Source organism: Podarcis melisellensis (assembly GCF_964234715.1).
Source record: "Podarcis melisellensis genome assembly, chromosome: 13".
Taxonomy (NCBI): domain Eukaryota; kingdom Metazoa; phylum Chordata; class Lepidosauria; order Squamata; family Lacertidae; genus Podarcis; species Podarcis melisellensis.
In genome coordinates this window covers 15010355-15033053 of record NC_138545.1, presented here as the reverse complement: position 1 = coordinate 15033053, position 22699 = coordinate 15010355, and the positions used below count along the sequence as shown (strand labels likewise).

Below are 22699 nucleotides of genomic sequence, written 5' to 3'. Positions count from 1 at the left end.
ACAAACTGTTCTGTGCTCTTCCCAACGACCAGCTGAATGAAGCTCTCTGGTCCATGCACCTTTTTCTCAGATCACTCACTCCGCAATGAGAATGAAGCCTGCCCTTATTTTAATGGGCCTTAAAATATGAGCCTGGCCTTGTAGCCAAGCTCTTCTGATAGAATTCAGAAGCAGGATCATAGACTTCCCCCTGGTGGCGCATTAAAGCATAGCTGCCTCTTCCATCTGCTTGGCTCAGAAGATTGGAACTCTGCAGTATGCCCTAGTGATGAGAGTTAGCGGGTTTTATAAAGGATGCCCAGGAATGCAACCTGAGTCAGTGGGGCACTTGCACATTCCATAGTCTCGGGATCCTAAGGCACATGGGCTGTGAATCTCGAGCAAAGAACCAAGTTCATCTGCTTCACCCGAGGCAGGAAGTGCTGAAAACCTGGACTTGACAAGCAGGAGTGAAATGTTACTTTATTACTCAGTTATAGCCCATTTTCCCCGTCATGAAACCCAAAGGAGTCGTCAGCCACCCGGGCACTGACCAGACAAGATCTCCTTAGCTTCAGCAGGGCAGTAGTAATCTAAGAAGCCCTGTATGGTTTGGAACCAGCTACCTGAAGGACCATCCACACTCATCTGTACCTGCCTGAACCTTAACCTTGGTGCTCTTCTCTGGTCTACTGTTGAGACCTTTAATGACAGTAAGTACCATGGACAGGGACTTCACTGTGTTCACTCTCACACACACACCCTCCAGCTGGGAGATAAGCATGAAACCCTGAGGTTTACAAGAGCCTTAAAAACTGAGTTCAATTCCAGTTTGGTTTGTAATAATTTTACGACACTATGCCTGTATCCTTTTAATTTTATCACACTACATCTTTTGCTCTTAATTTTTTTAAAAATAAAATTTATTTGGTTTTTCAAATTAAAATCTTACAGAAATGTATCATAAAAGCAAGTATCCACGGACTGGACTTCCATCCTCCTCTTTGTGGGCCCTGTTATTAATCCTTTCCTCCCGCTTCTTTTATGATAATCCAAAACCTCTTCCATTATGTCCAGAATTCAAACTTAAACTACAAGTGATATTCCAATCCTAGTAACAATTTTAACTGTTTACAATGGTCCTTAAGGTAAGTTATAAATTTCCTCCATTCCTTGTTAAAGTTGGTCTTCCTGATTTCTGACTCTTCCAGTCATTTTAGCCATTTCAGCATACTCCATTAACTTCACCTGCCACTCTTCTCTGGTGGAAACTTTGTTTTCTTTCCATCTCTGGGCCAGTAACATCTGTGCAGCCTGCTGCTCTTACTTCAATGTTCTTGCTCTATATAAACTTTGTTATATTTTATTATCTGTTGCTAAGCGGCTTTGGAAGCATGAACACCATAGAAAACAGGATTTATTTTTTAAAAAATCACCTAATAATACATTAATTCCAGCACTCATCCTAGAGTTGTTTGCACACCTCAGGAATCCCAGCTCCCACACACTTGGCTCTTCTCCACTCTCTGCCCCAATTCCAAAACAAGGAACTGAATCCGGGATCCCTCCTAGCCCTATTTTAAACCTCTAATTCCAGAGCTGAGAATGAAACCAAGAGTCAAGATCACACCCTTCAGCCCTGGACCAAAACTAGAGATCTACCAGCTCCTTGTTTCAGGCTCACCCCCACAAATTCCATTTAGAATCACATTCTTCCACCCATGAGCCTGCCTTGAAAGAAAGGGAAAGGACCTCTGCTGCTTTGACATTCTTTATCCAGCCTGACTGTCCATGTTCTAAAGGAGAAATTCATCTGCATTAATCCCCAGAGGCAGCTCCTCCCAGCCTAAAGGTGGCTTGTCTTGGGCAGTCCAGATAGTGCTGGACAACCAGCCCCATCATCTCTGACCATGGGAGGCCGATGGAAGTCAAATCTCCAGAGACTCACAGGTTCCCCATGCATAGGCAAGGCTTCCCATGCAGTCCAGCTGCATTAAGCCTCCTACTGGGTTCCTGTGAGAGTAACTGCACCAACAGGTTTACTCAGTCCCTTCAATCAGGGACTTTACCTAAGAACTAGGACAAACAAGAAGCAGCACTTTGCAATACTTTTCTGTAAGTTGTCTCCCGTAACATCCCTCCTACGAATACATGATCAGGAAGAAGGTTTGGAGCTATCCTGTCCCACAATAAAGGGGTCTTGAACAGATATATTTTAGAGAAGTGAGAACAGGGGAGGGATTTAAAGGTTCAACCATGTACACCTTACCACCTGAAAAGGGGTAGCAGCAGAAACAGATACACCAGAGAGCTTGATGTTTTGTTTTCAGCCTGAAATCTGCACATCTTGGATGGAGAATATAGACTGGCCAAGCACCCCTGGTTAAGTAGAAAATGACTCTTGGGAGTTTATGAATAAATATGCAGCCATGTAAGACCACAGCAAAAACAGATCTACATTAAATACAAGTGCAGTGTGTCTCCAAGGAGCAGGAACAACTTCCGCATGTTTAACACTGATATAAAACTGCCTGAAGCTTACTGAAACCTTTTGCTCTCTAAGATGCCACAATTCCCCCACTAGGCCAGGAAAGCCTGGAAATGTGACTTGTGGCACCAGTTTATCCAACCAGTTCATGGATTCTGGAAAGCCATTCAGCATTTGTAAGCCAATCTGATGCAAGGTGTCTCTTAGAGGATGTGGTATATGCTGGGATGAGGAGGGTGGCCATATAGAGCTCCCATCAACTGTGATCTTCATCTATGTCGCCTCTCTCTTCTCCCGAGTTTGGCTCGCTATCCAGGTTCAAAACAGGGAGGCGGTCTCCACATTCACAGTTCCGGGCACATCTGTAAATATCCCTGTAAGAGAGAATGATGGGTGAAGATGATCCCTACATGAGAGGGTGTAAAAAACCTCTCCCTGTTTACATATCTCCACACCACGCCTAATATTACAAACCTCTATTGTGTTACACAAAAACAAACACTTTACCGGCTATTTTTCTAAGCTAAAAGCCCCAAATGATATAATCTTCCTCAAAGGGATATTACTCTGGTGCCTTGACCATTCTTGCAGTTACTTTGTCCAGAGAATCAAAGTAGAATAGGACTATAACTGTTGAGTGACAAAGTAGAACTTTGAATCTTGAAATGAAAGAAAAATATTAGAAGTAGGGGGAAAGTCTACACCCAATTCACCACCAGGGAATGAATGAGAGTCTAGAACCAAGGCCCCGCCCACCTTCGGGAGAAGAGATCCAGTACCTGCTGTGCTTCTTTGAAGTAATCACTGCGTGCTGAAGGCTGCCATCGGGACAGCACAGGTGGACGTGGACATGGCGGGTACGACAAAGGACAGGCTTTGTGATCCGAGGCCAGGGCTGCTCCAGTTCCCTCGATCCTCTGCGTAGGATCAGGTATGAGAATTTCTCCTCCTTCTTTGGTGGGTTCTGGAGGAAGACACAGAAGGGTGGGAAGGGGAAAATGGATCTCTGAAGAATACAGCTTCCCACCCGCCCTCACTAACTAATTTGCTTCCCAGCCTTTGCTAAAGGGCGATCCAACTCTTGAAGTTGGCTTCATATTTAATCAGGTGTGGATTAACTGAGCTGCCCAACTCCCTATCCGGTTCAGCGTGCCAGCATTTCCCAGCCCTGATCCTCCAGGATGTGAGAGGTGAAGGGAGAAGGACAGGGTATTTGACAGATGCTGTTAATGGAGCCTAATAACATGCCTCTTTGCCCCATATCGTTCATTCACGGGAAAAGCTTCTATGTAACAAAAACAATATGAAACACATCACCATGGACAAGGGAGCAGGTTTTTATTGGCACCCTGAGTGAGGACACAATTTGGCCCCCTCCCCCTCTTTCTTTCTGCTCTGTGCATGCTCTCAAGTGTGCTATGTCATAGTTTTGTGACCCCGCTGTGCAGAGGAACTGCCTGCATGAATGGTGACAACTAATAAAAGGGCTCGGTATGCTTTTTTGCAGTCTATAGGGTAGGGAAACGTAGTTAAGTTACCATAGGGCGCACCGGCTCATAGGGCACACCTAGTTTTTTGGGGGGGAAATAAAGAAAAAAAAATATTTCCCCCCCCAGGGGCGGGGCGGGGCAAGCCCAAGGTTCCCCTGACCCCTGCCCCAGCCCCCAGAACAAGCTGCTCTCCGCAAGCTGTGGGAGGGCTCCTGCGGCTTGCGCAGAGCTACCCAAAGCCCGGGTGTGGCTGCTAAGCGAACTTCCGCAGGCTCCCAAGGTTTGCGGATAGCTTTCTGAAGCCTGCTTTCGCCCCATAGGACGCACACACACTTCCCCTTCATTTTTGGAGGGGAAAAAGTGCGTCCTATAAGGCGAAAAATACGGTATATTGGAAATGAGTGAAGCTGAGCCAACCAGCCTATTGCTTGTAACTACACCCCAAGCTAATTGAACACAACTGGAGGTTGATCAACATACAACGTGGAAAAGCATTGCACGTGGAATAAGCGGAAACTCACCCAACTGAAAGGCAGCGGGAAATACGTCTGGGTGAAGTTACATGGCAGGATACGGTCAGGCGACAAACGAGGGCATGGCAAATGGTGCGGACACTGAGCATAAGAGAGAAAGGGCAGAAAGTATCTGTTAGTCTCAGGTTATGGTAGGGTTATTTATCTCTCTGGGAATAGAAGGCAACCAAAGTCTAATTTGCCCACAGCCCCCCCCCCCAAATTAACAAGCCTTTGCATAATCTTTCCGCAGGGCCTGCAAGACAGAGTTGTTCCACCAGGCCTTTGGTCAGGGCGCAGCCTGACTCCCTCCTCTGGCAACCTGCACAGAATTTTGCTTAATCGGTTGCCATCAATTTGATTTTAATTAATTTTATAATGAAATATTTTTAGAATGTGTGATTATTTGACTGTTTGATTATTTGATTGTTGTTAGCCGCCCTGAGCCCGGCTTCGGCTGGGGAGGGCGGGATATAAATAAAATTTATTATTATTATTATTATTATTATTATTATTATTATTATTATTATCTACTCCACATTGCTCTAAGTGGAAGAATTTATTAGACCTAGTCCAGATGAAACAATCTTGGTCCAATAAACCAAATGAACAGCCTGTTTCCTGCATCTCATTTCAAAACTTCTCGTTTCTTACATACTTGGTACAATTTAGATGCTGTAGTTTATGCTCCACCCACTAAAACAGACTGCAAACCACAGTATTTTTTCCAAGGTTGCAAGCGAGGCTTCAGTTAGGATGAAACAGGAAATTGTGGTTTAACAAGCCCCCAAAATACTGAATTCAAACACACAAGAGATGGGTAGAGGGAACTTGCAGAAACACCAATCATTCTCAGTCTAAGAGACCTTGCTTTACCTTAGGGGTTGTTGCCCTCCAGAGAAAACTGGGACTCCCAAAACACATCAACCCTAGCCAACATGGCAAATGGGCTAGGATGATGGGAGCTGTAGTTCAGCAACATCTGGGGGGCATCAGGTTGTTCATTCTTGATTTATCATATTGAGATGGTTATATCTGAACTGCATATTAGCTTGCCACTACTCTCATGTATCTGTTTGGCAGTTTTGGTACTGTTATTTATATTGTGGAAGTGAGAGCTGGACCATAAAGAAGGCTGATCGCCGAAGAATTGATAATTTTGAATTATGGTGCTGGAGGAGAATCTTGAGAGTCCCATGGACTGCAAGAAGATCAAACCTATCCATTCTTAAGGAAATCAGCCCTGAGTGCTCACTGGAAGGACAGATCCTGAAGCTGAGGCTCCAATACTTTGGCCACCTCATGAGAAGAGAAGACTCCCTGGAAAAGACCCTGATGTTGGGAAAGATGGAGGGCACAAGGAGAAGGGGACGACAGAGGATGAGATGGTTGGATAGTGTCTTCGAAGCTACAAACATGAGTCTGACCAAACTGCGGGAGGCAGTGGAAGACAGAAGTGCCTGGCATGCTCTGGTCCATGGGGTCACGAAGAGTCGGACACGACTAAACGACTAAACAACAACATTTATATTGTACATTTAAAACATTTGTAGGCTGGCTTTCATTCAAAATCCAAAGCAGATGTACAGCCTATTTTTTTGGGGGGGGGGGGATACAATTCTGTCCAGAACAGGTAAATCACCTAATTCCTGGACCTAGGAACCATCCACAAGTCCTCCTTCTTCTCAGGATTCAGCAGCCGCAGCTCCTTTTTACTCAATCTAGCTTCAGGAAAATTTATAAACTCACCGGGGCAAAAACGGAAGGCTCTGTTGGATCGTGAACCACTTCATCTGTGCCCTACAGAAGAAGATGGGTGGGGGTAGAAAAACATAATTCATTTAAACAGTCACACATGTCATTCTCACAGTCCTTCCTCAATCATGGGCAAGGAAGCTAAATATTGAGGAAAATACAGGGGCCAGAGGTCGGGCAGGTGCAGCCACCACAGGAACAGGCCTAGCAACCTGTTTAAAAGTTCAAGCCCATTTGAAATGGAGACAAGCCTAAATGCCTGCTACAATTATGGGGTGGGTGGGAATGAACTTTCCTTCTTTAATTAAAATTGGATTCTTAAGTATCTGTGCAAATAAGAGTGGCAATCTGGAGCAGTTTTCTTAATTAGCAGAGCTTGGGGTTAAAGGTCTTCAAGAGGGAAATTATGAATCTTAAACTCATTAATTACAGTCCATGCTCCAGAGAAAAACTTTGGGGAAGACATAAAGCAATCATCAGTCTAAGAGAAGGAGGCTGACGATATCCCTGGCACGATATCCTTTTTTAAAACAATCATTTTATTTCAGGGGTCACCAACACAGCACCCATGGGTGTAACGGCACCCTTGATGTCTTCTTCTGGTGCCCACACTCACAGCCCCCCTTGGTTATGAGGCCATCACCTTTTGTCCCACGGAGAGTACGTAGAACTGGAAGAGGAAGGTGACACTCATTCCCACTTGCTCACTCAGCACTTTTAAAGGCTGTGCGTATGCGCACACACATATTTTCTATCTCTAGGGAGCAGGAAGAAGTCAGGGGTTGTACCCCCAGCATTTGTTCGCAGGTCTAAAAAGGCCGTCAACTCCTATTTTATAGCCTGCGTGCATTTCTTTAAAGGCCACAAACACAGAGAAGTGCCTCACCTTTAAAATAAGATCCCGGGCTTCCATGAGCATCTGATGACCTTCTTTGGTCCCATTCTCTACCAGAACCTGGAAAAATGAAGACAAGGGAGAGACTATACACTGGGGGGTGTTGAGCAACAGCCCCCCCACCATTCCCAAATAAGAGCAGACTTCTGCAGTGCATGGAATGCAAGGGAAAGTTGTTACTATCTATAGCACCACCAGTGGGCAAGGCACTTTGCCAAGTACATGAGTAGAAATCCCTGTTCTGGGGAGCTGACAATATTAAGATTTTATATAGAGGAAGCAGGTGCTTCGACTTTCTACTGCTCTCTCAGTGCCATGACTTGGTGATCCAGGAACAGCAGCTCACAGAGTTTCCTCTGAGTTGCCCTAAGAATCAGGAGCCTCTTTTTCATTCAATGTACAGGGGAATCCAGGTCACCGTTAGAGAAAAAGAGAGAATTGCAGAGACAATAGAAATTGCATAGGTAAAGGTAAAGGGACACCTGACTATTAGGTCCAGTCGTGGCCGACTCTAGGGTTGCAGCATTCATCTCACTTTACTGGCCAAGGGAGCCGGCGTACAGCGTCCGGGTCATGTGGCCAGCATGACTAAGCCGCTTCTGGCAAACCAGAGCAGCACACGGAAACGCCATTTACCTTCCCACTGGAGTGGAACTTATTTATCTACTTGCACTTTGACGTGCTTTCGAACTGCTAGGTTGGCAGGAGCAGGGACTGAGCAATGGGAGCCCACCCTGTCGCGGGGATTCGAACTGCCGACCTTCTGATTGGGAAGCCCTAGGCTCTGTGGTTTAACCCACAGCGCCACCTGTTTCCCATAGAAACTGCATATCCCCCTCCATTTACTGGTGCCAATAGGAGCTCCGCACCCCCTCACCTCTAATTATGGTGAGCGTGTAATATGTGTGCAGGGTCCCAATAGGCAGCTGTCCCCAAGCCTTACTGCAATACAGGGAGTGAGGGCAGGGAGGAGGCAAGGATATGCTGCAGGATGGGTAAGGAGGTCGCATGGGCCACAACCAGTTATCCCCCCCCCCCCAAATCCCTGGAACAGAAGAATGGAAGGCAAGATTAACAGGGAAGGTATATGTGGTTGCTTCTGTTGCACGTATTTAGGGGGAGAAACACAGTATCAGACGGGTAAGCTGTTTGTCCACTTACCAAAAAGCCACCTGTCTTTCTCCAGAGTGTCTGCACTGTCTCCACTCTCTGAGCATAACTTTGGAGTTCGTTGAGTGAGAAAGCAGAAACCACAAGGTCAAATTTCACCTGCATGTGGAGCAAAGGGAGAGAGAGATGTGGCTGGAATATGTAGGAACGGTATATTCAATTACAAATTTTAGGGTCTTTTAAAAAAGAAAGGGAAAAGGCCAAAAGTTTAATTTAGAGCCAGTGTGGACAACTTCTGCAGTGTAACAGTCAAGCTCTTGGACTTAAGACCAGGAAGATCAGTCCATTCTCTGCTCTGCCATGAAGTTTCCCGGGTGACTGTGACAAAGGTACACTCTCAGCTTAACCTACTTCACAGGGCAATGATCCAACTGGTGGTGGCTGGCAGCAGTTGGGGAGGGCAGAAAAGGCCTCTGTATAATGGAAATTTTTAAGGGACCTCTGTAACAGATATGTTGTCGATTTGGTGGACGTGAAAAATTCCTCCCATGAACTTCCTTATGGCTCAAGCCATTGGTATTATTCGATAAAATATCTGATTATTCTTACGTGCACTGAAGTGTGGCAAAAGTTGGCCACTTGCAGGGTTTTTTAAATGGAAAATTTACACAGCATAAGAAGTATTTGAAAACAAACTCGGATGAAGACCAGTTCCAATCATTAAGCCTGGGGGAATGGGAGGGGAAACCTGTTTAGATGTGGAAGTTAAGCAGTTCAAGTGGGAAATCCTTGTGGGATTCTGGAAAACACATAATGGTACCCAGTCAACAGAACAACAGGGGACTGTAGGCACCTGAATGTGGATTTAATGAGACCCCCTGGGACTCATCCTGCTCTGAGTGCAGCTCCCATTGGGAGGAAAATAAGATGATGAGTTGTTATTATTACCTTTGGTGAGACGGGGAGGAACTGCCGAAAGTAGACTCCTGGGATGCAGAGATTCTTGTCCTCAGAAATGCCTGGGTAGTTTTTTTAAAAAAACAAAAACAAAAACAAAGGTAGAAGCATGGAGAGGTTTGTGGGAGCTCAAATACAACAGGCGAAGTGCTATAACTCAGTGAGTAGAATGTACGTTTTGCATGCAAAAGGTGCTAAGCTCAATCCCTGATATCCCCAGCTAGGGCTGGGAGAGACTCCTGCTGAAACCCTGGAGAGCGACTGCCAGCCAGTGTCTGCAGTACTGAGAAAGCTGGACCAATGGCCTGACCCTGTATAATAATAATAATAATAATAATAATAATAATAATAATAATAATAATAATTTCTTACTTATATCCCACCCATCTGGCCGGGCCTCCCCAGCTACTCTGGGTGGCTTCCAACAGGATATTAAAAGCACAATAAAAGATCAAACATGAAAAACTTCCTTAAACAGGGCTGCCCTGAGAGCTCTTCTAAAAGTCAGATAGCTATTTCCTTGACATGTGATGGGAGGGCGTTCCACAGGATGGCCGCCACTACCAAAAAGGCCCTCTGCCTAGTTCCCTGTAGCCTCACTTTTTGCAGCGAGGGAACTGCCAGAAAGCCCTTGGAGCAGGACCTCAGTGTCCGGGCTGAACAATGGGGGTGGAGACGCTCCTTCAGGTTTATGGGGCTGAGGCCGTTTAGGGCTTTAAAGGTCAGCACCAACACTTTGAATTGTGCTCGGAAACTTACTGGGAGCCAATGTAGGTCTTTCAGGACCGGTGCTATATGGTCTCATCGGCTGCTCCCAGTCACCAGTCTAGCTGCTGCATTCTGGACTAGTTGTAGTTTCCAGGTCACCTTCAAAGATAGCCCCACGTAGAGCGCATTGCAGTAGTCCAAGCGGGAGATAACCAGAGCATGCACCACTCTGGCGAAACAGTCTGTGGGTAGGTAGGGTCTCAGCCTGCGTACCAGGTGGAGCAGTTTCTTATGCTCCCATGATTCTAGTGGCAATGGGTGGGAACTGCAGCACGGAAAGGGTCTGAAGCCATACGGCCCAGACGGAGGTTTGATGCTTAAAGAGTAGGGTTACACTGAACTGCCCTGTGCAAATCACAACAAAAGGGCAAAGGGGCAGAGCTTCCCTTCATTTCAATGGTCCCTGCATATAATTTCCCTATTCATTGGGCATCTGGCATCCTACCTATTAATCAAGGACAGGGCGGGGGGTGTATTTCACTGGCATGATAGGGCTCCTGGATAGATGTCAGGCAATGAAGAACCCCACCCCACCCCACACGAAGTTCTCCACATAGCACCACTCACAACTCTCACCTTTCATCAGCCTCTCAGCTAAGGCTAACATTGAAGCCGAACTGTCGATGTTCATGTACTCGTTGATACTCTTGCCCCAGATGCCGTGTGCTGCCCTAAAGTAAAGGGGGAGGAGAGGGAAGAAAGGAGCAGGGTGGCACGTATGTGAATGGTCTCTTCTGAGCTGCTGGGGTGGGAAGACTCCTGGACCAGGATTAAAGAATCCGTGGCCCTCCAGATACTGGAATACAGCTACTACTATTCTTGACCACTAATCTGCTGGCTGATGGGAGTTAGGAGTCCAGCAGCAGGAGGGCCACAGGTTCCCCAACCCTATTTACATCAATATTTCCCTCCTTCCCTCAATGCTGCTCAGGAATTGACATGGTTTCTCACCAGGTGACAGCGCCCGTTCCTGAGCCGAAATCCAACAGGGTGCGCGGCTCAAAGTCCGAGACTCTCTTCTGGATCTGAAGGAGGCAAAAAGAGAAATTGATTCGTAAACCAAGGACCGCTGTCAACTGAAGATACATATGAACCTTTCAAAAAAAACAACCAGGGTCCTTTTTGTTGGGGTGGGGCGCTTGCAAACTGTCTTACAAATCCAAAAATTCAGAGGGAAATTCCGAGGTGTTAAAAGAGACTATTTATGTATGCTACTACTGCGGCTGGTGTCTTTTTAGCCCAAAAATGGAAAATGAGAGAGGTCCCAACCAAACAAGAATGGCAACTTAAAACAGATGGAATATGCACAGCTTGCAGATTTGACATATAGAGTAAGAGAACAAGAAGAATGCATGTTTAAAGAAGACTGGAAAACATTTACTGAATATATGGGTGAAAATTGTGTTCATTTAAAAACACTTGTAGCATTAAGATAAATTCAACAGCGTATATAAGTTTTGATGGATGTAACAATGGATTACTGAATGGTTTAGTTCGTGTAAAATATGAAGGGATGTATGGGATGCAAAATGAACCATGGACAGGGAAGAAGGGAAGCCATTGATTTAAGGTTGTTTAAATGAATATTTTGAAATGTAATTTAGAAAATTTAATAAAAATAATATACAAAAAAAGAGAGAAAAAAACATATGTACCCGTTCTCCATTTGAAAGTAGGGTATGGTATTTACAAACGCACCCTGCAGTGTGATAACTTTAAAAGGAACACCAAAGTAATTAACTATACAAAAACAAAACAGGATGGCATTCAACCAAGTTTTACTCAAGAGTAGGCCTACTAAAATTAATGGACCTAATGTATATCAATTTCTAGGGGTCTACTCTGAGGAAAGCTTAGTGGAATACCACACAGCCAAAAAAGCTTTCAAATACCTAGAAATTCAAAAGGAATGTTGCAAACCTTACAGAAAACACTTGCTTTGCCCTGCCACAGCAGGGGGAGTGTACAAAGCAACTTTGATCACCTAACTGCAGCTCGTGCATGGGCCAATAGAGCGAGCAGAAGCCACTCAGCTTTAAGAGTCTCAGGTTATGAATCATACTAAATAATGCTAGCCTACTTTATAGGGCTGTTGTTAACCATTGCAAAAACAATGCAGTTTGGTCATTTAATGGGCAGTGTATAAATCAAGGATGGGGAATGTCTCTCCATTTGCTCCCCAGGACTCTCACACCACATCACAAATAATACCCTCCTTGATTATTCTTAACCTGGCTGGAATGTGCCCTTGAACTCCAATAATGGCTCCTGCTCACCAGGGTGGAGGACAGAGGAGTGTGCCTGAGCGTTTGTATAGAAACTAGCCTTTTGAACAAAGGGAAACTTTTTGTTTCCTGATCTGCGTACTTTTGCCTCTCACCCTATCCACTGTCATTTGGCCCCCAGAAGGTCACCAAGAATGAAATACTGACCACAGGCTCAGAAAGCATTTTATATGAGGGGCAGGGAACCCAAGCCATATCTATTTTATTCATTTCCTGTATTTTTTATCCTGTTTGCAGAGGCAAATTACTGTTTGCCAAATTCGCTCATACCAATTGGCGGGGTGGGGGTGGGGCGTTTGCAAACAGTCTTACAAACCCAAAAATAAAAAGGCAAGACGTATGAGGAAGAGGTGCTGAGCGAAAATGTAGAGAGGGACGATCTGTTATTCAAGGCCAGGACAAAGTGGTGACCCATAGCAAGGCATTTATATGCAGCTCAGGTCAGGCTGATCTTCTCTTGAAACTATTCATGGCTCCTGTTCCTTTGGGCCAATGGATGGAGACAGAATCCCTCTGGTATTTTGTTTTGCTTACATAAAGGTAGGGCTTGTCAGAAGACCCCAACAAAGCAAATCCTTTGCTCAAAGGGGATGAGAACCTGGGGTTCTCATATCTAAATGATGCTGCACTAGTCAGAGGCCTGAATAATCCAGAGTTTTATCAAATGAATGTTTGTTGGTGATGTTTTAACTACTAGTGAATTAATAGCCACCAAGTTATTTTGAACATGTAGTACACAGCCATCTTCTCACCCTGCTCCACCCACTGAAAACTTGAAACGTCAACTCACTTCATGGAAAGCTCGAGTCACAGCTGCAAAAACCCCGTCCATCCGGGCTGCCATGTATATAAAGCTGAGCTCTTCAGTGTACCTAGGAAAAGACAAACCACATAACCAAGTCAGCAAGGAGCACAATTCTCACAGCTTGTGCCACAAAGAGAAACGGGAAAGCACAGCACCACAAAAAAGGGCTGAGCGAGAGCTCCCTGCTGGTCTAAACTGTGTAATGAGTCGTATCTGCTCTACTACCGGTTGTTGCTATCGACGTATCCTTGTTACAATAAAGAGCCGGGTGTCTTCTGCAGGCTGGCCAAATTTAATTCAACCTTCTGAGAATCTCACTTTCCATTTAAGTGACAATGAACAATCCTCTAGTTCTTAGCGTTAAGACAAGATCTGAACAGAGGCGGGTGTGAGTCGCAAAAGGCAGGCAACAGCAAAAAAAGTACACATAAAATATTTGGATATGGATATGGTAGCATATACCGTATTTTTCGCCCTATAGGACGCACTTTTTCCCCTCCAAAAATGAAGGGGAAATGCGTGTGCGTCCTATGGGGCGAATGCAGGCTTTCGCTGAAGCCTGGAGAGCGAGAGGGGTCGGTGCGCACCGACCCCTCTCGCTCTCCAGGCTTCAGGAGAGCCGCAGCGCCAGTGCCACAAGGTCGGGGGACAGCGGGGAGGCGGAACGCCGCCATCCCGCTGTCTCCCGATGTGGTTTGGAGGCTGACGGCGGGGAGATGCGTGCTTCTCCCGGCCGCCAGCCCCGCAAGCTCCGGGGACAGCTGGGAGCCGCAGCGCGTCCTCCCTCTGTCCCCGGACCTGATCTGCAGGCGGGCGGCGGGGAGAAGAGCGCTTCTCCCCGCTGCCTGCCCCGCAAGCTCCGGGGACAGCTGGGAGGTGCAGCGCGTCCTCCCTCTGTCCCCGGACCTGATCTGCAGGTGGGCGACGGGGAGAAGAGCGCTTCTCCCCGCTGCCTGCCCCGCAAGCTCCGGGGACAGCGGGGAGGCGCAGCGCGTCCTCCCTCTGTCCCCGGACCTGATCTGCAGGCGGGCGACGGGGAGAAGAGCGCTTCTCCCCGCTGCCTGCCCCGCAAGTTCCGGGGACAGCTGGGAGGCGCAGTGCGTCCTCCCTCTGTCCCCGGACCTGACCTGCAGGCGGGCGACGGGGAGAGGAGCGCTTCTCCCCGCTGCCTGCCCCGCAAGCTCCGGGGACATCTGGGAGGCGCAGCGCGTCCTCCCTCTGTCCTCGGACCTGATCTGCAGGCGGGCGGCGAGGAGAAGAGCGCTTCTCCCCGCTGCCGGCCCCACAAGCTCCGGGGACATCTGGGAGGCGCAGCGCGTCCTCCCTCTGTCCTCGGACCTGATCTGCAGGCGGGCGGCGGGGAGAAGAGCGCTTCTCCCCGCTGCCGGCCCCACAAGCTCCGGGGACAGCTGGGAGGCGCAGCGCGTCCTCCCTCTGTCCCCGGACCTGATCTGCAGGCGGGCGACGGGGAGAAGAGCGCTTCTCCCCGCTGCCTGCCCCGCAAGCTCCGGGGACAGCTGGGAGGCGCAGCGCGTCCTCCCTCTGTCCCCGGACCTGACCTGCAGGCGGGCGACGGGGAGAGGAGCGCTTCTCCCCGCTGCCTGCCCCGCAAGCTCCGGGGACATCTGGGAGGCGCAGCGCGTCCTCCCTCTGTCCCCGGACCTGACCTGCAGGCGGGCGACGGGGAGAGGAGCGCTTCTCCCCGCTGCCTGCCCCGCAAGCTCCGGGGACAGCTGGGAGGTGCAGCGCGTCCTCCCTCTGTCCCCGGACCTGACCTGCAGGCGGGCGACGGGGAGAGGAGCGCTTCTCCCCGCTGCCTGCCCCGCAAGCTCCGGGGACATCTGGGAGGCGCAGCGCGTCCTCCCTCTGTCCTCGGACCTGATCTGCAGGCGGGCGGCGGGGAGAAGAGCGCTTCTCCCCGCTGCCGGCCCCACAAGCTCCGGGGACATCTGGGAGGCGCAGCACGTCCTCCCTCTGTCCTCGGACCTGATCTGCAGGCGGGCGGCGGGGAGAAGAGCGCTTCTCCCCGCTGCCGGCCCCACAAGCTCCGGGGACATCTGGGAGGCGCAGCGCATCCTCCCTCTGTCCCCGGACCTAATCTGCAGGCGGGCGGCGGGGAGAAGAGCGCTTCTCCCCGCTGCCTGCCCCGCAAGCTCCGGGGACAGCTGGGAGGCGCAGCGCGTCCTCCCTCTGTCCCCGGACCTGATCTGCAGGCAGGCGGCGGGGAGAAGAGCGCTTCTCCCCGCTGCCTGCCCCACAGGCTCCAGGGACAGCTGGGAGGCGCAGTGTGTCCTCCCTCTGTCCCCGGACCTGATCTGCAGGTGGGCTGCGGGGAGAAGAGCGCTTCTCCCTGCTGCCGGCCCCACAAGCACCTGGGGGGGAAATAAATTTTTTTTCTTTATTTCCCCCCCAAAAAACTTGGTGCGTCCTATGGGCCGGTGCGTCCAATGGGGCGAAAAATACGGTAGTCGTCAAAAGAACAGATCAGGACCATGGCCCATCTGGTCCAGCCTTCTTCTCCTATCACACTCCCATAATGGCTAACAAAACTTTTGTGCAAAGCCCACAAGTAGGAAATGAGGGTGATAGCCCTATTCTGCTTGCAGCTGATATTCAGACCCACTTTACCTCTGGCACTAGAAGCAGTAAACATCCATTTGCATAGTAGCCACCAACAGGCAGTGCTACTCTCCATGAATTTATCTAAAGCCATGTAAGAATGCATGTTCAGGACCACGTAGGTTTGCTGTAGATTACTGTTTGGAATAAGTCACCATATTGATTCTCCATATTTAGAACATGAAACAAAAAGAGAAAGGCTCTGCAAAAAAGGGGCTTTATCTGCCAGTCTGTGTTCAGTAATATGAGACGGCATGCTATGTTCGAACCAAATCTTCCGAAGAGAATCAGGTCCTTGGTTTCTGGCAAGGTCCCCAGGACACTCACTTCAGCTCCTCCCAGTGGTAAGTTGCTTTTCGGAGGGCATCCAAGACCTTTTTCTGCAGTTTCGCCTCGGCTTCCTCATCCAGAGGGCCCGTGGCATCTGAGACAGAAGAAGTCGAATTATTTTATTTAATCCCACTCTTCTCCCACACTAGTATCAATCATTATTCAACCCCCTTTCTCCCACACACCCCCACGCAACAACATGTAAGGAATGTTAGGCTAAAAAAGTGTGACTAGCTCAAGATCGCCCAGCAGGTTACATGGCTAAGTTGGGAATAGCGTCATATCCTCACTCTCTGGGAACAGGTACTGCCTCCTCCACAACTACCCCATACAAATCTGCACTCACTTTTCTTCTCCCGAAATTTCTGCTCCAATTCATGAGCCTTTCTGCGCAGATCTGCAGCCTCCAGGGGGCGTTTGCGGCTCCATAGGTAGTTGGTGAGGGCCTTGGTTTGTTGCTCCAGATTCCGCATGGAGGATTCTGGGGGAACGAAAAGCTAGTCAGGGTAGGGGCACCTACAGCAGCTCTCACTTGAAGACCCAAAGCACTTTCTCAGCTTGTTATGATGCTATCAACATGCAGGGAACTTTTTTATCAGGGGATGAGCAACAGGTAGCTAAGTACACCCCCCCCAAAAAAATCTGCAGTAGATAAACAAGGGGTTTTGAATTCTAAGTATTTAATAGAAGCAGCAACAAAACAGAAGTCTTTTGCTCCCCAATCCAGTCTGTATGACTCCTTGATCTGTCACCAACTCGAAATGTAGTTGTCATACCTCGTGTTGCGTTCTGCTCTTGTTGCAGACTTTCAGCTTATGAATGCAGCAAACCTGGAAGTGTTTTTCCGGGTTTGCAGCCTGAGCAAGCGCAGAAGCGATCTGCGCACTTCGCACATGCGCAGAAGTGCTCGATTGTGCCATGCACATGCGCAAAAGAGGCACTCTAGTTGCGGACTTTTTGGGGTGAGAATGGCACCCCGAAACAGATTAAGTCTGCAACTAGAGGTACAACTGTACTTGCACAACAAGGGTGGGGAAGCACTTAATTATTTAATGATTTAAAAAACGTATATCTTGCTTTTCCCAATGTGGGTCTCCAGGAAGCTTACAGCTATAAAATATACCATGTACAAAATTAAAAAGATAAATTAAGGCTTCAAAAATTAAAAAACATCAATAATATAAAATCTAAAAGGAAAAGGAAAACATCTGAGAAGCATTCATGGTGCAAAAGCCTCCTGAAACAGAAGAGTTTTGACTAAGCAACTGAAACTCAGTAGGGATGGTGCCTGTCTAACTTTTTGCAAGAGGGAGCTGCACAGAGTTAGGCCCACGACACTTGAAGACTTAACTCCTCATTGATGCAAGTCCAAATCCCCGCACCTCCTTGAGGAATAAGCTGCAAAATATTACCTTTATTATTGTTGTTATTTATTCATGCAGATGATTTATATCCTGCATTTCTGATACATTTGCATTGCTCAGAGGAGCAATACAATAAAAAGCAATCACTGCACATGTGTGTGTATATGTGTATACTCTCTCTCTCCCTATCTAACACCAAAATAAGAAAACGAAGTCCCAAGGACCATTCCCTCTTTAAGGCTAGGAGACCTGTAGTCCTCCAGAGTTTACAGGTCTACAACTCTCATTTCTGACTATTGCCCGTGTTGATTGGGAATTGTAGTCCAACACACCCTGGAGGGTCATGTATTCTCCAGCCCCGATCTACAACATCACAAGACCAATAAAACAACAAGTTTATTACAAAATCATTCTTTAACTCTGCACCTCTGGAGTTGGGAAGAGTGAACTCAGCCCACCCAACAAATCTATGAAGTCAATACGAGTCCACTACCCTTCATCCCACCCCACATATCACAGAGGTGCCATTGTTAATGGGTTTTACTTACCAGTTACCAGAAATTGAGCTACTTCTACCAGTTCAGGAGGAAGCCTAACATTTTTGAGATGGAGGATGCCCGGGTGCTGGCGATGTGGAATTTTGCCCAAGAAATCAGAAGAATTATCTACTTGGGAGACCTTGGGTATGACAGTAGCCAGGCCCTGAGGGTAGACAAACAGTAAAAAGGGCTAGTTATGAGACCCAAAGACATGTTCACAGCCAGGCAGAATTACAGCAGTGCTACAAACTGAGATATGAAAGCCAGGAGCTAAATGGCACCTTAAAACTAGGTTATGGGCACAACAATGGAATGTCTAGGAACTTTTTAAAAACAAGAATACAAAGCTGAAAATGAATGAACTGCAGCTAAATGGTCTAGTCCTTACCCTGCCCACCCCCACTAATATTCCTCAGAGTAGCTGGAAGTGGGAGACAGAAAAAAGGTCCTCCTTTCCTTCCACTCTGCAATTAAAATCTGAAATCTCAGGCTCAGTACTAAACTCAGAAATGTCTCGTGTTAATGAAATTCCCTGCCACAAAATGTGCCTAGAACAATGGAAGTTTCAAATACTTAACTATAGGGAGTAATGCAAGTTTATGCCGCCAAGGAAAGTAGTAGGACAACATTGCTAAGCTAGAGAGGCCCAATGCAACACTGTCTTTGCCAAACAGTGACCATCCACATCCCTAAGAAGCTCAGAGAAACAAACTTGCTAATCTTCAAAAGGATTTTTGTTTGCTTTTATGCATTTCACAATGTTTTCTTTTCTTCATAGAAGCGTATGTATGTCACCATATCATAAAGTATCAGGGCAACAATAAAAAACACCATGGGGGGGGGATACTAAAAATCATCAGAATGTCTGTCTAATTAGAATTGCAAAGCTATGTTGGCATAAAACAATTTTGCTACTGTTGTGAGCTGCTTTGACAATAACAACAACAACAACAATTTATTTATGCCCCACCCATATCTTTGAGTGGAAAGATATACATACAATACATACACAGAGAGAAAGAGAAGATAAATGTAAACAAATAAGACTAGCATGGCATAAATAACCACCAGGTGGAAGTATAACCTTCATTATTTCCAAGTGAGGGGAGAGTGGTGGGCTAACAAGCAAGTCACAGAGCCAAATATTGGAGGTTGAACATTTGTGTCTTATCCATTTGCAAGCTGCTTTGAGGTTGTATGAATTTTACGTAGATTTCATGAAAAAACGAACAACATAAAACCAAGCAGAATCCAGAGCAAGTCAGGTGGTGCCCCAAAAGAATAAAAATAACCGGAGTTATTGATGAATCTACATTTTAGGTAAGGGGGGGGGGCTTGTCTTCATCGCCACCACTATTGTTATTGCAATTATTAAGGCTGCATGCAATTTCGTAACATTTGCATGCTGCTGGGTTGCTTTAAAAATAACAAAAATAATCACCCTCAAAGCGCGTTTTCAAAAAGAGAATAAAGCAATAAAATTATTAGCGGAACCAATTCAAAACACCCCCCCCCCAAAAAAAATCTCGAAAACAAGAAAAACACACCAGCATTTTAGGTTTATCTGGGTCGACACTGAGGCGGGTTTGCAACCTGAGAGCATCACATTATCCTATAAGCCACAGTTCAGGAAAGTCTGACCTCCCGCAAATGGCTCGGGCTACCTAAGAAATTCAAGCCTTTAAAAAGCCTGAAAATGCAAAGTTTACAGCGCCCCCAGCCCTCTCGCATATAAACGGGGGCGAAGAGGGAAAAAACCCACCCTAAACGCCATAGGATAATTCCACGTTTTTCTCAAGCACCTCGCAGCCGCCATCTTCGGAAGGGAATTGGTGCTTGTCGCGCCGTCGCATCAACGCTCCTCTCCCCGGCCGAGTCGCAACGTAGCCGCCATCTTGGGAAGGGCACTGACCGACGCTGCATCGTACAAGCGCATGCGCGTAACTCACCACTCCGTTCCTCTAAGTTGCTCGCGGGAACGCAGAGCGAGGGCAAGCCAAAGAGGCCGGCGCCCGTGTCCACGCCCCCTAAGCTGCTGATTGGCCCCAGAGTCACCAATCATCAGCAGCTGCCTCCCCTCAGTTGTTGTATTTTTGGTCACTTTTTTTTTTTAAAGAAAAAGAAGGGCGGTGTATTTGCATACTGCTCGCTGATTCGCTCGTTTGGCGTTCTAAGGCAGGGATGTGCGCGCCCGCTTTCCTTTAGCTTTCCAGGAATACGGTAGTTTGTTCTCTTTGAGGAGTTCTGAGCCTGGCTGCTCATGTGAGGCTGGCTGCGTGAGCGGGCATATTATTATTTTTTCTTTTCGCAAGTTAAGAGAGTAAAAAATAATAATGCATTTTTGGGTCTCTGAAGCTTGAACTGTTATGAAGACCCATTCGCAAGTAGCAAGCCGCTCTGGATAATCACTGTTATCTTATTCAGTGAGCTTGTTCCACGACAGTTCACCACATTTCCCCCCCTTTAATTAGCTGGTACATCTCAGACTTTGATTAAAATGGCTGTACTGGATTATTACACATTTCAGAGTCACTGATGTGAATAAAAATTTCCTGTGCCTTATAATTTTCAAGTTATTACTGGAGGAGGATGAAAATTAGGGAAATGTTAGATACATGCACGATGCATCGTAGAATGATGAAATAAAACAAAGAAAAGACCCCAGTCAATATATTTATTTTAGACACCTCTGGGAATACATACTACATTAAGCACAGATGTATATAACAAATCTCTATAGCAGAAATCTCTCCTCCGAAAAAGCTGAGATCCTCCAGAGCTCAGTTTCTTTTGCACCTTTGAAATTATATGTACTGAATGCACATTGGCCAATAGATTATGCTGCCTGTGGGGAAAAAACAGGGTGGAACAGCAATGGGCTAATTACATTGGAAAAGGACCAAACTTAGGTGGTCACATAAACCATGAAGTCCCACACATTACGCCCACGGTCATTTATGTGAATAAAGAGCACCATGTGCGTAAGTTGTAGATTTGTGCATATATCGCATTATGTATTTTATTTTATTTTTAAATATAATTCCTGGACTTGTAAAAAAACAAAACTATATTAGAGTAACAGAAACAAGTGAGCACTTGGGTGTACATGGTGATCTGACACAGGACAAAGCTTGAGTGCATCCATGTCCACAAATCTGCATTGAGCCTGTATTAGAGCATCCCTCGTTCAAATGTTGAATGAGGCTGAGATTATCGTCATACATGTAATATGTTCTATTATCATCCAAGAAAAAAAAATCACAGGAAAACATATTGAAATGCAAATGTTCAAAAATGTTGCCAACTTTCAAATGCAGGCTTACGTTTCATTTTCACTCTAATCCGAAACTGTTGAATCCAAAATGACAACAGTTTAATAGTTTCCTCAGCTATTGGGCAGGCAGCCTAATGCAGAGGCTGTCCACCTTTTGGGCCTCAAGGTCATGTTTGCAAATGTGTGTGTTGTGGGCACCACAGACGCACTGCAACCAAGCAAAAGCTGCAGCCTATTATAGTGACTACAGAAGAATGTTTCTTGCTAGCCTCGTTTCAGTGGGTGGAGTGGGGGAACTTGAAGGCATCTGGAAAGACATCTGTGGTGACCCCTGACCTGATGCCACTAACCCTATAATTGTCTAACATAGTGACTGTGTGTGTTTGTAAAGCAGTGGGAAATCCAGTTTTAATTTTTGTAATGATGGGGGTCAGGGAGGTAAAGATGTATGTAGAACAGGACAAGTTTTTTCTTATACAGTGGAACCCTGCTTCTCGAATGGCTTAGTTGATGAACAAATCGGCTCCCGATTGCCGAAAACCCAGAAGTAAGTGTTCTGGTTTTCAAATGTTTTTCAGAAGCCGAACGTCTGATGTGGCTGTTGGCTATTGTTTCTGGGGCGCCTGCACCAGTCGGAATCTGCGCCTTGGTTTTCCAACGTTTCGGGAGTTGAACAGACTTCCGGAACGGATTAAGTTCGAGAACCAAGGTTCCACTGTACTAATGGCTGGAGAAAGAGGAGGAACATCAGTGGGCCAGATTAGATCGATACCTATCTCCAGTATGTCCCACATGTGCTGAGGAGAGACGGCTCTGGATAGAATTGGGTAACCTACCATGCGGATTGACCCTATGTGTCTTGGATCTTGTGGGTTTACGGCATATGCAAATGAACCTCAGCATGGACACCTGCCAGTAGTATCAGAGACAGGGCGGGCAGAGAGAGGGCGAGCTGCCCTCTTTTGCCCATCCATGTACAGTGGTACCTCGGGTTAAGTACTTAATTCGTTCTGGAGGTCCGTGCTTAACCTGAAACTGTTCTTAACCTGAAGCAACACTTTAGCTAATGGGGCCTCCTGCTGCTGCCGCACCGTCGGAGCACGATTTCTGTTCTCATCCTGAAGCAAAGTTCTTAACCTGAAGCACTATTTCTGGGTTAGAGGAGTCTGTAACCTGAAGCATATGTAACCTGAGGTACCACTGAATTTGGGCAACACATTGTTCAATGTGGCATGAAATCTCTGGATGATCCAGTCCCACAGTTTTGGATCTGATAATGGAGTTCACCAATATCTGGAGGGCCACAGGTTCCCTACCCCTGTATTATGTGGCCTGACAGGTATCTGATAACACCTTAATCTGAATTTTAATGTTCCTGGCAAGTGGCCAAATGGAATCTCTGGCTTAATGGGTTATATAGTGAGCAGCCCTTCATTGATCCAAGGCATGGACAATGTCATGTTTTGTTACATTGATGAGCCTCTGTAAAAGAAATAATAGGTGAATTTTTTTCTTTCTTTTTTGTATAT

The 22699-nt window shown here is 46.8% G+C and overlaps 1 protein-coding gene across 1 annotated transcript; it reads right to left on the bottom strand.

Moving 5' to 3' along the window:
• Positions 1-895: 895 nt before the first annotated feature.
• Positions 896-19853, bottom strand: METTL17 (methyltransferase like 17). Its single transcript, XM_081883650.1, has 14 exons — positions 19659-19853; positions 17906-18059; positions 16340-16474; positions 15991-16087; positions 13030-13111; positions 10906-10979; positions 10531-10625; positions 9178-9248; positions 8281-8388; positions 7111-7179; positions 6219-6269; positions 4479-4571; positions 3247-3431; positions 896-2841 (listed from the first exon to the last, which is right to left on the bottom strand). Exons 1-14 carry the CDS (start codon positions 19710-19712, stop codon positions 2724-2726), a joined length of 1386 nt encoding a protein of 461 aa, XP_081739776.1. The 5' UTR covers positions 19713-19853; the 3' UTR covers positions 896-2723.
• Positions 19854-22699: the final 2846 nt, after the last annotated feature.